This window comes from Ammodytes marinus (genome assembly GCF_949987685.1).
Source record: "Ammodytes marinus genome assembly, chromosome: 10".
In the NCBI taxonomy this organism is placed as follows: domain Eukaryota; kingdom Metazoa; phylum Chordata; class Actinopteri; order Uranoscopiformes; family Ammodytidae; genus Ammodytes; species Ammodytes marinus.
The window spans coordinates 11,470,835-11,487,562 of NC_137214.1; the positions used below are offsets into that span (position 1 = coordinate 11,470,835).

General features: G+C 41.1%; 1 protein-coding gene across 1 annotated transcript in view; it reads right to left on the reverse strand.

Moving 5' to 3' along the window:
* Window positions 1-3,616: 3,616 nt before the first annotated feature.
* Window positions 3,617-16,728, reverse strand: part of diaph1 (diaphanous related formin 1) — a 102,429-nt gene continuing 89,317 nt past the window's right edge. The window contains exon 28 of the mRNA XM_080036038.1: window positions 3,617-7,323. Coding sequence (XP_079892164.1) covers window positions 7,136-7,323 — 188 coding nt within the window. The 3' untranslated portion in view covers window positions 3,617-7,135. The remainder of the gene's footprint in view (window positions 7,324-16,728) is intronic.

A 16,728-nucleotide genomic window follows, 5' to 3' on the forward strand; every position in this document is an offset into this window, starting at 1 on the left:
GAACTTTACAAACAACTTAGCCGCGCTAGCAGGATGACACAACTTGGTTTTACAAGCAACCTGGCTGAGTAAACTAAAGGGGTCTACGTCAGCCATAAAAAGTGAGTGAGAGCGACCTTTAATAGACAGGCATTACAGACGATGCGGTGATGTCTCAGATAACTTTTCCCTGTCGTGCTTTCAGACACTGATATGAACTCTTCTTCTGTGCATAAAACTTCAACTGAATTAACAAAACAGAGTTTGCTCTCTGTCCTTTTTACAGCTCCCTGTGGCTGACCTGAACAGGATGTGCACACATGCTCACAAAGCCACATGGGGTGACAGTGTAAACACAGGCACAAGCTTGACTGTAACAGAATATTAGCAGACACACCCACATGGGAACACACCAAGAGGCAAAGTGTGTGCCAAACAAACTCATCAGAGTCCAGAACACACACACACACGCACATAACACAGCCAGGTCGTCTGCTCTCAGCCGCTCCCACATGCAGCTCCTGTGTTTCAATCAAACTTTTTCTCTGCAAGGCAACAAGGCAGTTAAGGAGGAGAACGGATGGCAGTACTGGCTAAGATTCATATGTCACATTTAATACATTCTCAAAATTCCCCTTTGTTAATGATCAAACTCGCCTTCCCTCTTGTTGTCAATCAAGTACTCAAGTGTTTCTGAAAGCCTAGTCCTACTTCTCTTCATGTCCTGCCATTGCCTTCACTCACACCTAAATACTTAATTGAGATGCGAATGAACCCCAAGTGAACATATAAGCAAAAGATTCATGTTGGTCTCCTGACATAATTTTAGTTCCTTCTTTATGTGCAGGGAGATGTTGAGTGGAGAAAGGAGTGCAGGAGACTATATAGACCACAAAAAACAGGGTCAAAAGGTCAAAGGAAGGAAAACAAATGTATGAATGGATGTTAAAACCGGTTTGTGGTGAACATTCCTTATTCTATGATTTAATAGTGGGTAGAAATGTATAGTTTTACTGCAAAGGAAGTCAACATCTTCTCAGTTTAGGATGACTGCACTATAATGATCTTGTACTAGTTTTTGGAAACACTGGTAAGTAAGACAATTCTATATATATCAAGGACATGAATTTCAAAACTGTTCAGTAGATGAAAGTACTAGTGCATCCAATATAAAGTGACAAAAGCACATGTTTACCCGAAACCCCAAATAAACATTTTGACGTCAATTTTCTCCACAAGAGGCCGGGCAAACTTTAGCTGTGGTTTTTCGTTCCTCAGTCTGCTCTTATGTTAATAATTAAAGGGTAAAACCATTGAAGATTTCTCCTAAAACATATTTGATTTAAAGTTGTCAAATTAGGCCTATTAAAGTATAACACATACAGGGTATATGCATTTTGAAAATGAAAATTACACATATTGAATATTTGCTATTACCACTAACATTTGTGAAGTTGCAATATCAACATTTGGTCAGGAGCTTTCACCATGCAGCAACATGACATCCACAGTGCGGTTAACACATAGCCTACTGTACACACATACACATCCCTTCAACATAAGGAACACACTTGCACAAAAACAGTGACAAGCATAGAGTGGCTGGCCTCTGTTATAGTTTGACTTTGATTGGGATCAGATGCTGGAAGAGGATGGCCGCCTATTTCTGTCTTCAAAGAGGACAGGAAGAGGGAAAAAGACACACAAAGAGATAATGCACCGACATTTGGATTCAGCATCTCCTTTAGTGTCGAGCCAGAGCGATATCCGCCCTATATGGCCTGCACGTGTGTGTGTGTGTGTCCCAAAACAGCGGTCGTAAACGATGAAAGGAAGTCAGGGCTTTCTGGTTAAATTAACAAGGCAGTTAAGGAGGAGAAAGGACGGCAGTAGCGGCTCAGGTTCACTGAAGAGCAGAGGCCTGTTATTCCCGGTGCACAGGGGGAGATGGTGGGAAATGGATTCCTTATTCTCCAGGTGGTTGACATGAAAATGACTTCCAAAACTGGAACTCATTATTTTAACTTCCTGTGACATCAGAGTTGAGCTAACGCGTGTACGGTGAACGCTCCGTTTAAAATGAGGAGGAATCATGTATGAATATTTTGACAACTAATGAAAATGATTGCTGGCTTGACAATCAAACTGGGGGTTAGATCTAAACGTTAGAAAACAGTCACATTTAGTGTTGTATGTAACATGGAGCAGTAAACATCAGACAAAAGGTGCTTAAATGGTTGGTAGCCTGCCTAATAAATAGCAGTACTGACTCTGTGGGGGAACTTGACAGACCGTCCGACCTGTATGAGGAGCAAGAGAGTAAAAACGAGCTCAGGTGGATATAACTTAAAGAGTGCCGAATGAGAATAAAATGCAATGATTGATGCTTCTTAGCTTTCCGTTTGAAATGAAAAGCAGATCCCCATGTTTCAGTGAGAAGAGCCTGTCAGAAAATGTGAAAGATTTAGCAGATGAGGAAGGAATCAACTCACCTTACAGGAGAAAACTTTTCCCCCTTTTCGTTTGTGGTTATTATTAGGCCTATGACTCATCACAGCTTATGTTAGGAAACTTTTCTGAGTCTATGCAGCTGTGGAGATGGAGATACAGGCTGATGATCTTCGAAATAGTCAGATGGAAGACAGGTGTTTCTCCTCTGAATGAACTGGGTGCTCCGTTTTGCTCGCAGTAACTTTTCTGTTACAGGAAATCTCAATCCTCTGCCCTCTGTTGACCATTTTATTCCCTATGCTGAACTAATGTTTGTATGAAAACAAGCGTCAACCTATACCAAGGTTAACTGATGCTTTTTTGTGTGTTTTTGGTGTTTGGCTATTCCACTTGTCCACTGTTAGATTGAATTTGTAGAGAAAGATGCTGGAGCAAAGGAGGAGGAAGCCATTAAGTTATAGTGACAGAAGGGTTGGAAAAGCATTGGAGGGGACACAGATGGTGCAAGAACAGCATAAGGCACCAACCTTTTTCTCCTCACGCAGCACACACACACACACACACACACACACACACACACACACACACACACACACACACACACACACACACACACACACACACACACACACACACACACACACACACACACACACACACACACACAGTTTACTGTGACGGATCAACACTGGCAATCAATTCTGGAAAATGTCTGAGCCATGGAAAATCCTGGAATTTGTCTGTCAAAAAAGCTAATTCCACAGTAAATTCATCCTACAGCTGCCTGTTGTCAATACATTTATAGTTCCACAGAAAGCAAAAACTATCTGCTTTATTAGTGGATGATATGTTTACAGGGGAGGGGAGGGGGAGAAGTATGGAGACGAGTGCTTCAAAAGGAATTCACTTTGGCAGAAATACAGGAAGCAAACTGAGCTCTCTCTCTCACAAACACACACGTATCACTTTCAGTGTTACATAATGACCATGACATGATCAAAGAACGAGCCAGTCACATCATTAAATTACTTGAGACAATTTTAATAGTTTTGTGTGGCAACAGAATGACTATGTGCATTATTCTGTATACATAGAGAAATCTCTGAAAAAAAAAACTTGTCTCCATTCAAATACATAGTAATAATCAACCGTAAAAATTGAAATACAAAAAAATCTCTTTTTATTAAAAAAAAAATAACAATATGACTCAAATTAGAAAACAATTATTCCAGTGATGTTCTGATATCATAAAAGGTTGAAAACCGACCCTTTTTCCAGTATCTAGTACACACAACTGTCCACCTGACAACATAGCAAACATAAAAAAAGCTGTCGGCTCTCTGCTTTAAATGCAGCTACGACATATTTGTGCTTAAGTGGTGCAGTTTTTGCATCATATTTCTACTGTACTAGAAGAACCTCATGTTTTGTTATGTTGTTTAAGTTCCTCAAATGAATATGGAAGATATCATATGAACACTGGTTATGCGTTTTCTGATTGCTCAAAATGCTAAACACTAAGATAGATTTTCCTCAATCACCAGCTAAATGAAGCACTGATCTCGAGTCAGTTGCCCCAGTTTCTTTTACATCCTGAGGCTAGCTACAGTATTGTGTTTGCATAGGAATAAATATTGCATGGAGCTGCTGACATCACCTCGCAGATTCCTGTCAGATATTACACCACAACATCATGGCAACACGTCTGCTGATGGCTACTGAATGCAAATAAGAGCAAGGGAAGCAAGGGCAGACATTCAGCAAGTACTGTTACAGTTCAGTGGGAGGGGAAGTGGGTGAGAACACACACACACACACACACACACACACACACACACACACACACACACACACACACACACACACACACACACACACACACACACACACACACATCTCAGCAGTTCTTGGGCAGTTTTCCAGTGTGCTATATCCTCGGCAAAAAGACCACAAAGCTGTTTATGAAACCTAGCATTTATGACAGCATGGCTGGTACCGTCTAGTAATTACAGATGGCAACACACTCACACACACTCAGAACCTACATGCATAAACACAAACACACACAGACACACACACACACACACACACAAACACACTAACAGGAAGTTAAGTGTGCACACAGAACTAAATATAGGCGGCTAACTTCACACACTCAGATATTCTCATAGACATTAACAGACATGTGAACTGCTCAGGCTAGGTTTTCTATGGAAACACCCTTTTAAGAAGCAGTTTAAAAAGTGTTTTTTTTGGTATAATTGACAGAGGAATAACGTTGTCCTCCACTCTAACTCTATTTCCCTCTACGGTGAATTGAAATGTTCATCGATTTAAGCAGGTTTTTTCTTTATACAACTGTTGTGGGCACGTGTGGTAACATGGCATACACAAGTTTATGTAACTGGTCCCCATTTTCATGTGAAAACTAACTAATGAGTGCACACCAGTGAATTAAATCCCTTCTCAGTAAAAACAGGAACACAATGAAACACCCCAGGTGATGACTAATGTTGTTGGAACCCGGATGTAAAAGGACGAGACAGGATTTCTATCGTTTGGCACTTTTCCTTCTCAATAACACAGCAAAATTGATTGCCATATACAAACAGTAACATACAGAATATAAGACAATTACAAAGCAATATGTTTCATAGGTTTTTTTTAAAAAGCGCAAAGTGATCTTGGTGAGGAACATCCAGAGAAAAACTGTATGAAGCACCTGCAAGATGTGCCGAATCCCAGACACTACCGGTCTAAATTTGGGATTCGGAAATAACCGCAAAAAGAAAAGTGTGGATCCCTCCTTAGTAAGTCTTTGGAATGGTTCAATATGCCCTTTTGATGAATGACGGGTGAATTAAGTGATGTAGGAATACAAAGAAACAGACAAACATACAGTCCCCTCCATAAGTATCGGAACAGTGAGGCCAATTCCTTTATTTTTGCTGTAGACTGGAAACATTTGGGTTTGACACCAAAATATGAGACAATAGATCAACATTTCAGCTTTCATTTCCAGGTATTCACATCTGGATCTGATACACAACTGAGAAGATGGCATTATTTGTAAAGGAACACCACATTTTTAGGCGAGCAAAAGTATTGGAACAGATAGACTTAAAATAAATTAAAGTGAATAAGACTTAATATTGTTTTGCAAAGCCTTCGCTTGCAACAACTGCATCAAGCCTGTGACCCATTGACATCACAAAACTTTTGAATCCTCCTTTTTGATGCTTTTCCAGGCTTTCACCGCAGCCTTATTCAGTTGAAGTGTGTTTACTCTCTTCAGTCTCCTCTTCAGCAGGTAAAATGCTTGCTCTATAGGGTTTAAGTCTGGAGATTGACTTGACCAGTCTAAAACCTTCCATTTCTTGACCCTGATTAACTCCTTTGTTGTTTTTGCAGTGTGTTTTGGGTCATTATCTTGCTGCATCATGAAGGATCTTCCAATCAGTTTGGTTGCATCTTCCTTTAAATTGGCAGACAAAATGTTTGTGTAAACTTCTGAGTTCATTTTGCTGTTGCCATCATGTGTTACATCATCAATGAAGATTAATGAGCCCATCCGAGAAGAAGTCATGCAAGCCCAAGCCATGGGCTGTTTCACAGATGAGCTTGTATGCTTGGGGTCATGAGCAGATCCTTTCTTTCTCCAAACTTTAGCCTTTCCATCACTTTGGTAAAGGTTCATCTTGACAACAACACAGTAACACATGATGGCAGCAGCAAAATTAACTTAGAAGTCTACAGAAACATTCTGTCTGCCAATTTAAAGAAAGATGCAACCAAACTGATTGGAAGATCCTTCATCATGCAGCAAGGTAATGACCCTAAAAAACTGCAAAAATAACAAAGGAGTTCATCAGGGGCAAGAAATGGAAAGTTTTAGACTGGCCAAGTCAATCTCCAGACTTAAACCCTATAGAGCATGCATTTTACCTGCTAAAGAGGAGACCGAAGGGTGTAACCCCCCAAAACAAACAGCAACTGAATGAGGCTGCGGTGAAAGCCTGGAAAAGCATCACAAAAGAAGAATGCAAAAGTTTTGTTATGTCAATGGGTCACAGGCTTGATGCAGTTATTACAAGCGAAGGCTTTGCAACAAAATATTAAGTCTTATTCTCTTTAATTTACTTTAAGTCTATCTGTTCCAATACTTTTGCTCACCTAAAAATGTGGTGTTCCTTTACAAAAAATGCTATCTTCTCAGTTGTGTATCAGATCCAGATGTAAATACCTGGACATTAAAGCTTAAATGTTGATCTATTGTCTCATATTCATATTTTGGTGTCAAACCCAAATGTTTCCAGTCTACAGCAAAAATAAAGGAATTGGCCTCACTGTTCCGATACTTATGGAGGGGACTGTATATGAATCGATATGTGCAAGTGCGGAAGAAAGTAATCAAAATTAAAGACATTGGCAAAGATGTAAAAGGTTGACGAGGGACACATAGTGGGGGGGGGGGGGGTTGTGGCTTGAGGTGAACGCCCTATACTTACTCTGCCTCTCCCCCAGAAAACACACTTTCACACTAAAAGATGGTCCTGTTAAGACAAGGGTTTGAGAAACACAGGCTCACTTTTTCAGTAAGCTAATCTCCCAAAGATATTGGCCCCTGGAATGGCTATGAAACTTGGATATCAATGACTCTAAGTAAAAAACAAAAACAAAGCACCTCTCTGCCCACTAGGCTGCCCTAACTGGATCGAGAGGGAGCAGCCTCCAGTAGATCTTCTAACGACCCCGCTCCTTCTACTTTAGGCTCCTCTTTCTCCTCTGGCTTGATCTTCTTAGCGGGCACTTTGCTGGACGAAGGTGCGTCCTCCTGCATCAGCTCTTTGGCCAGGAGGTTGGTCACCGCATGACCAGCTCGTCTGTGGTTGGCTGAGAAAAAAGGGGGGGGGGGGAAACACAGGGTTAACCATAAAAATAGACAAATAAAATGAGCTGTCATGTTTCTATAGTGCATGCCATAAAGGGAAGAATCTGATGCATGTGCAAAAAAACAACAACAACACAGCAACAGCCACTGCATAACATTTGTCATTGAGACAAGAAGCTCAATTAGTTTACACACTGACTTCTGGGAGGAACATATTGTTAGACGTAGGTATCTGTAAGAACATCACAGGCATGTGTTTCGAATGATAAAACAGAAAATGGATGCTGCATTTCCTTACAACACGCGCACACAAACATGCATTGCCATGACACATGGCTTAATGGTGTGGCTGTTTTGGATTAGTGAGATATCTGGAGCAACTCACCAGTGCTCTAATGTCAGATTAGACTCAACTTGATCCTCACAAAGTGGAAAAACAAACAGGGGAAAGAGATATAAGCGACATGTAGAGTGAGTAGTAGGACTGATGAGATGGCGGAGCAGTGGAGAGGGTGAGTGTGTAAAAGAAAGGAGGGAAGGAAGTGGTAAGACGGAGGGCGAGACACCATGAAGAGCAGGATGATTCACGCTGTGGGAAGATTACAGAGGCAGGGATGAATGAACATGAGACAAACATGGATGGAGAGACTGAGTGAGAGGAAGAGGAGGAGGCGGAATGGAAGGAAGGAAGGAAGCTAGAAAAAGAGATAACAGACAAAGAGTGGATGCAGTGAGGGAAGATAAGAGATGCACAGGGTCAGACAGAGAAACAGAACAAGTGTGACAGATTGTGCCCTGCGGATTCTGTCCTTTCTGCACTTCTACCTGCTTACTCTGTTATTTCCTCTCCTCCAACACACACACACACACACACACACACACACACACACACACACACACACACACACACACACACACACACACACACACACACACACACACACACACACACACACACACACACACACACACACACACACACACACACACACACACACACACACACACACACACACACACACACACACACCTCTCATCTCTTTTTCTATCCTTTACCACTTCATTCTCCTGCGTGGGAGGACAGCTGTGCAGCAGCGGCAGCCATTTTGAATTATATAGGTCAGTGGGAGATTGTGTTTGCTGTTATTTTTTATGCCAAGTGTATGTTCAGGCATAGCCCACTTCTCAGGCAAAGTGGGCTATGAATGATACATTTAACATCATAAGCGGGACATTAGTTATCATAACCACACACACTTATTAATGTTATAGATAGTAATGAGGCAAACCAATACACATGCAAAGAACCATGGTAAACAAACACAAAAAACAAGATTGGACACATGGTTCATGGTGCGAAAACAAAAACACACAGAAAAACACAAGTTACCTAACAAGTCTCCAGAACTAGCTGTGACAAAGACACAATTGAGTCTGGGGGGAGAGAGAGAAAGAGGACAAGGAGGATTTGGAGATTTAGAGTCATTTTTGTGAGCCTCAGCTGTGGCAAATGATCACCTCTTGGAGAGGAACACTCTTACATGGGAACACTACATAACTATTTCCGTCCCTTCCGATGCCTCTCCCTTAGTTATATACGCACTAATTAGAAATTATGCAAATGACCCAAAAACCGAGAGAAAGAGTGTGCCTCAGGGGCGGGTGTTATTCAACGCGTGTATGTACTGTGTCGAGCTTGTCCTAAAAAACCCAGCCCACAGAGAAAAGCTCTTCAAAGGCTGTCAACCCAGCTCCTCTCTCTCTTTCTTCCTCCTCCACTTCCTCTTCAGAGAGAGAGGAGAGAAAAGAGGGAGAGAGAGGAGGATAAGAGTCAGGATCCCAGGCGTGTTGCACATGAAACAGCATGGGGAAAAAAAATACGGATTTAGGCAGAAACCTGCAGATATAAGTAATGAGAGGGAAATTCTCTGAGAAGATTTTCCTTATAAATAATTTAAATGAAGTTAAATAACATGCACTCAAAACAGCCCCAGGACAAGATACATAGCCTGATACAGACAGGTTTGAATGAGCATATCTGGTTAGTTTTAAATATCACATTATACTCTATACATAAAACATCAACAAGTAGTCCTTATGTTTGTCATGGTAAATCATTCCAATGAAAAGAGCAAAACCAACAATGTGTTGTTAGTTCATGTCTAAACATTTCCCAAGCCGGTCTGTAGCTCTTAGATCTAATCCCATTTCTTCCTACAACAAATTAAAATCTTTTCAAAATATAAAAAATCTTTAAGAAAGAACAGGAAATGTCTTTCTTTAAAAATGGCGCAACAATTCAGCTTTTAGTTAAAAGTCCTCAAACAGGAGTAAAATGCTTATTTGTTAGAGGTAAATAAGAAAACGATAGCTAAATGTAGATCAGACCTATACCTTCCAGTTGTAATGCAGTTGAACAATTTTGTAGCTTTCATATGAGATTGACACAACAAAGATATAATCTCTTCTCCTGACTAATCAAATTGTGATATTTCAAAGGGTCACTCCAATTTCACCCAGGTTGTTAAGTTCACTTTAATGCAGAGGAGTACTACCCACCCAGCCTGTGAAAACAGTTGGTAAATGTCTTACCAGGCTCTGAAAGGAGCTGTCTAATGCCAAAGAAAATAACACTGATGATGACATACAGAAATACAGTCAGTGTGTTTACATGCAGACTCATAATCGGGTAATTAAACGAATAAGACTTCAACAGGACTTTTAAACTGCATGTAAACACCTTTATCCGATCTACTTCGCACAGAAATCGGCACAATAACGGACAAGAGAAGTCGGATAAGAACACCTAGATAACTCGTTCATTGTTGGCATTCTCTCTGCATGTATACAGGGATCGGATATCGCATATCGGACTTCTTGTTCTGTGCTTGTGTGCCTGCGCGTTATAGGCTACACCATAGGTTATTGCCGGAAGGGAACCGGACGTGGCTCTTTAACCACTTGTTGAAAGCATGGTTGAAAGGGCTACAGCGCCACCTAGCATAGTGGATACAGCCACGCATCGGACATTTATCCGATTCCTGAAAGGCCATGTATACTCAGACAAGTGACACGGTCCGTTCGAGTGTCTAGTTCGATATACAGTATCTCACAAAAGTGAGTACACCCCTCACATTTCTTCAAATATTTCATTATATCTTTTCATGGGACAACACTGAATAAATGACACTTTGATACAATGTAAAGTAGCGTGTGTACAGCTTATATAACAGTGTACATTTACTGTCCCCTCAAAATAACTCGACACACAGCCATTAATGTCTAAACTGCCGGTTACAAAAGTGAGTACACCCCTGAGTTAAAATGTCCAAATTGGGCCCAAAGTGTCAATATTTTGTGTGGCCACCATTATTTTCCAGCACTACCTTAACCCTCATGGGCATGGAGTTCACCAGAGCTTCACAGGTTGCCACTGGAATCCTCTTCCCCTCATTCATGACAACATCACAGAGCTGGTGGATACTGGAGACCTTGCGCTCCTCCATCTCCTGTTTTAAGAAGCCCCAAAGATGCTCAATAGGGTTTAGGTCTGGGGACATGCTTGGCCAGTCCTTAACCTTTACCCTCAGCTTCTTTAGGAAGCCAGTGGTCGTTAGGAGTTGTGTTTGGGGTCGTTATCATGCTGCAATACTGCCCTGCGGCCCAGTTTACGAAGGGAGGGGATCATGTTCTGCTTCAGTATGGCACAGTACATGTTGGTATTCAATGAACTGTAGATCCCCAGTACTGGCAGCACTCATGCAGCCCCAGACCATGACACTCCAACCACCATGCTTGACTATAGGCAAGACACACTTGTCTTTGTACTCCTCACCTGTTTGCTACCACACACTCTTAACACCATCTGAACCAAATAAATGTATCTTGGTCTCATCAGACCACAGGACATGGTTGCAGTCATCCATGTCCGTAGTCTGCTTGTCTTCAGCAAACTGTTTGTGGGCTTTATTTTGCATCATCTTTAGAATAGGCTTCCTTCTCGGACGACAGCCATGCAGACCAGTATGATGCAGAGTGCGGCGTATGGTCTGAGCACTGACAGGTTGACCCCCCACCCCTTCAAGACCTGCAGCAATGCTGGCAGCACTCATACGTCAATTTTCCAAAGCCAACCTCTTGGTATGACGCTGAAAACGTGCACTCAACCTTCTTAAACTGGGCTGCAGGGCAGTATTGCAACATGATAACGACCCCAAACACACCTCCAAGACGACCAGTGGCTTGTTAAAGAAGCTGAGGGTAAAGGTGATGGACTGGCCAAGCATGTCCCCAGACCTAAACCCTATTGAGCATCTTTGGGGCTTCTTAAAACGGGAGATGGAGGAGCGCAAGGTCTCCAGTATCCACCAGCTCCATGATGTTGTCATGAATGAGTGGAAGAGGATTCCAGTGGGAACCTGTGAAGCTCTGGTGAACTCCATGCCCAAGAGGGTTAAGGTAGTGCTGGAAAATAATGGTGGCCACACAAAATATTGACATTTTGGGCCCAATTTGGACATTTTTTCTTAGGGGTGTACTCACTTTTGTTGCCTTCAGTTTAGACATTAATGGCTGTGTGTCGAGTTATTTTGAGGCGAAAGTAAATTTACACTGTAATACAAGCTGTACACTGACTACTTTACATTATATCAAAGTGTCATTTCTTCAGTGTTGTCCCATGGAAAGATATAATGAAATATTTGAAGAAATGTGAGGGGTGTACTCACTTTTGTGAGATACTGTATGTCTTAATCCAATCTAGTTGTGCCATGGAAAAGCACTGACAGTTTCCTGCACTTGATCCACACTGGGGACTAAACGTCTAGATATCTCGGCCTCTGTTGCTTTGATTTTGACTTCTCTTTTACTTCTGCATCTTGCAAGCCTCTCAACTGTGTAGGAAGTGCACAGCAGAAATCGTAAAAATAACCCTTTAAAAAGGTGGAGTCAGTGACTCTGGAGAATACTTGTTGTCAAAGTGAATATCTCCTCACGATCTGCTACTTTTCTGTACTGTGCTGTGTTCATACACAGCCTAGGCTCTGTAAACAGGCATGTCTCTAGATACGGTGGGCCCACTCTGTTTACATACCCTTTGTTTGCACCTTTAACACGTGGCATTACAAACTAGAGACTTTTCAACATGTGTGTTGTATCCACAAACTAGCTGTGATGTTGACTAAATGATCCATGCACTTGGAATGCAGCCTGGTGTGTGCGGCAGTAGGAAACGAGACGTCGGGACTCACAACAAAGACTGTTTTGAGGGTTTGTTTACTGGCGGGAGTGAGACTGAATGTGTGTGTTTGCAGTCTTATGGGCCATAAGTGGCACAAAGAGTTTAGTCAAAAGATCATCTGTAACATATTACACTCCATGAGCCGCAATAATGACTGCCTAATGAGGGAAATAAAGCTTTGTTGTACAGCGTGCGTGCGTGCGTGCGCTGCACTTTTGAGGGGAAACTACAAAAACAGGGGCATGAGGGAGGAGAGCATTTCCAGACAGGCAATTGCCGGGGCAGCTAGTAATCAGAAGTAAACAAGAACTAGCTCAATCTGTTGAATAAGGCAAACTGAGAATGCCAATCCATTCACTGGTCCTAGATTAGTCCCTGCAACTTAATACACACACATTCTGCATTGTGTTAAGACAGTAGTTGACAAAGAAGCAGCCATCTTTATGCTTTTAGTTCATTGTCTGTACAGCAGCTGCAGTATAGCATGGTAACAGGAGCATGACTAGCATGGTGGTGTATTTGCAGAAGTAGGCTGCTATGCTGGATCAGTGTCTCCAGCATAGCAGGGACTAATATCACCCTCCTCAGGCCAGACTGTGTAACACACTGCTGATCTGCACTAGAGGACTTGTTGTAGAGAGTGATGTCATCTAGCGCCACCACTAAGTTGTGTTTTAGGGTATCAGTGGTGGAAGAAGTATTTAGATCTATTACTTAAGGTGAAAATACTAATACCACACTGTGAGAATGCTACTACGTTTACAAGCCCTGTGTTCAAAACACAACTTGAGAGATGGTTCTCAATGAAGAGGAATGGTAGGAAAAATTATAATCTAAAATGTAAGCAGTAAGTAAAGCTGTCAGTCAAATGTATTGGAGTAGAAGTAAAGAGTAGCATTACAAATAACTCAATCGCTGTTACCTCAAATTTCTAAATGTAAATGCATTTGTGTAATATTCTATGTTTCATTTCACTACTAGAAAGTATTCTTGGGCAAGAATTTATTGTGTGTCATTTAACAGGCTTAAATAGTACAGTATGTGTGGCGTCTTTTGTATTATCTAAGTGGGTGATAAGTATGCATGTGATGTTACCACTGCTTGAATGATGGACTTGATTGATGAGTGCTCTGAATTACCCTGTGTTTGTGTGTGTGTGTGTGTGTGTGAGTGAACATCTGTGAAAGAACTAATCTTTGTAGGGGTCTTTTTGCTTCTTTTGTAGGAGCAGGCTGTGTTCAGAGGCAGCGTGTGCCTCTATTGTAGCTCTCCCCTTTATCTCTGTCTCTCTGTTGTGATTGGTCCTTTGTCAACTAGTTGCTGCTGTGATTGGTTTTCTCTGGAAGGGGTCATGACCCAGCAGATGGGTCTATAGTCAGTGTTTAGATACGTCATTCCTATACACACGGGTTCCCTTAAATAGCTTTTAACACAAACACACACACAAATTAGCCTTATGTAGCCGAGCTGACACGTTTGTATTCAAGCAAACAGACACATACAGACCATCACTTACTATCTAAAGTAAAGAGCCAGAGTGTGAAAAGAGTTTGAAAAAGGATGCAAAACTTTATGTGCTATGGAACGTGACGCGTCTGCTTGGGTGTATGTATTGGTATGCAAACATCTATGTGTGTCTTTATATTGGCATGCAAGCATCTGGTGCTTGTGTTTTGTCTGTGTATAAAGGGATGGAGGGGGGTAGACAGACGGAGGGCAGACAGCTGAGGACACCCCATTCTCATTCTACACAACCAGCAGCACACACACGCACACAGACACACACACAGTGAGCTGAGGTGTGGGTCAAAGGTGAGGGGATATATAGCCTCCGCAGCCTCGTGGCTTTCCATTCAGTCACACCGCTGTGACACAATAAGCATGACAACACACTCAATGGGCCCTCAGTAGTTCCTTTAGCAACAAGTTGGTGACGTTTGCAGCCACCACAGCAGTGAGAGGGGGAATGAAAGAGGAGGGGGAAAGGAAGGACACACTTCACATAATGAAGGCCTCCAAATGCACAATAGTGAGCACTGGCTCCAGACAACAAAGTCGTAAAATAACAAAGGTATGAGTTCTATATCAGAATATAGATATAAAAATGTTCCCTTGTTTCAGGGATACACACTCATTGAAACAAAAGGCCATGCGTTTTAAACCACACATACTGTATAACAGCTATACAATATATATGTTAAAGCTATAACAAGTGTAACTTAACTACAGTGTGTAGAATTTTGGGTTTTATTTCCTAGCAGACTTTGTAGAAAATAATTTTAATATCCATAAGTATGTTTAATTTAGTGCATAATAGCTGAATTTTTTTTTTTAGAATTATTATTTTTTCCCTTAGAAAGGGTCTCGTATGTCCATATTTCTCCATACTTTGGACCAAGGCATGAGCGCCGCCATGTCGGAAGCGTCATGGTTGGAATGTCATCAGGTGCATTGTTTATAATTTAGAATTGTTCTTGTCCTTGAAGGCCACTGTAGCTTCTGTTATTATTCAAAAGGGGTGGGGTTACCCAGGGAGCGTTGCATTCTAGAACTTTCTAGAACTTTCTTGATGATGTCATATTACACAATGCACCTTTAAACCTGCAGTGTGTAGACTTTTGGGTTTTATTTCCTAGCAGACTTTGTAGAAAATAATTGTAATATCCATAAGTACGTTTAATTTAGTGCATAATAGCTGAAACATTTTTTTTAGAATTATTATTTTTTCCCTTAGAAAGGGTCTCATATACTGTATGTCCATATTTCTCCATACCTTGGACCAAGGCATGAGCGCCGCCATGTTGGAAGCGTCATGGTTGGAATGTCATCAGGTGCATTGTTTAGAATTTAGAATTGTTCTTGTCCTTGAAGGCCACTGTAGCTTCTGTTATTATTCAAAAGGGGTGGGGTTACCCAGGCAGCGTTGCATTCTAGAACTTTCTAGAACTTTCTTGATGTCATATTACACACTGCACCTTTAAACCTGCAGTGTGTAGAATTTTGGGTTTTATTTCCTAGCAGATTTTGTAGAAAATAATTGTAATATCCATAAGTACGTTTAATTTAGTGCATAATAGCTGAAATTCTTTTTTTAGAATTATTATTTTTTCCCTTAGAAAGGGTCTCATATATGTCCATATTTCTCCATACTTTGGACCAAGGCATGAGCGCCGCCATGTTGGAAGCGTCATGGTTGGAATGTCATCAGGTGCATTGTTTATAATTTAGAATTGTTCTTGTCCTTGAAGGCCACTGTAGCTTCTGTTATTATTCAAAAGGGGTGGGGTTACCCAGGGAGCGTTGCATTCTAGAACTTTCTAGAACTTTCTTGATGATGTCATATTACACACTGCACCTTTAAACCTGCAGTGTGCAGAATTTTTAGTTTTATTTCCTAGCAGACTTTGTAGAAAATAATTATAATATCCATAAGTACGTTTAACCCATTGATGACTATGGCAATCTAGGATGCATGTCCTTAATGCCTGAGGGTTTTCTGAAAAAATAGTACGAATTGTCAAGTCTACCAAAACCTTAATATCTAAGCCTGTGTAGCACATAGAAACATGAAATAAAATACATTTAAAAGTTAAGGTTCACAGGTTTTATTTAAACATGCTCCCTTAGCGCTTACAAACCAACAAATATTTCTAAAAATCGTCAAAATTAGATGAATTAGAAAATTATTAAATATTGTTAATAAATAGATGCAATGTGTTGTGTGATTTTCGTCAGTAGTCTATAGTAGACCTCGATTCTGCGCACCAAACGCCACTAACTGTTCTGTCGCCGACATAGCTGGCGTATTTTTTTATTATTTTGTTTTATTTTTTTATTTTATATTTTTTTGATTGACATGATTTTCGGCAAACCACACAACTTTTGGGTGGTCACGTGGTCTTAAAAAAATCAACAAAACCCACCTCATGTGTATTTGAACCAATGACAGTGCATTCTATGCTGGGAATGCCATGAAAATTAGATTAAGTAATAATGCTGTGCGATGCAGCATCAGGCAGGAGAGCCAATGTGGCATCGCGCAGCAGCCGTCATCAATGGGTTAATTTAGTGCATAATAGCTGAAACATTTTTTTTAGAATTATTATTTTTTCCCTTAGAAAGGGTCTCATATACTGTATGTCCATATTTCTCCATACCTTGGACCAAG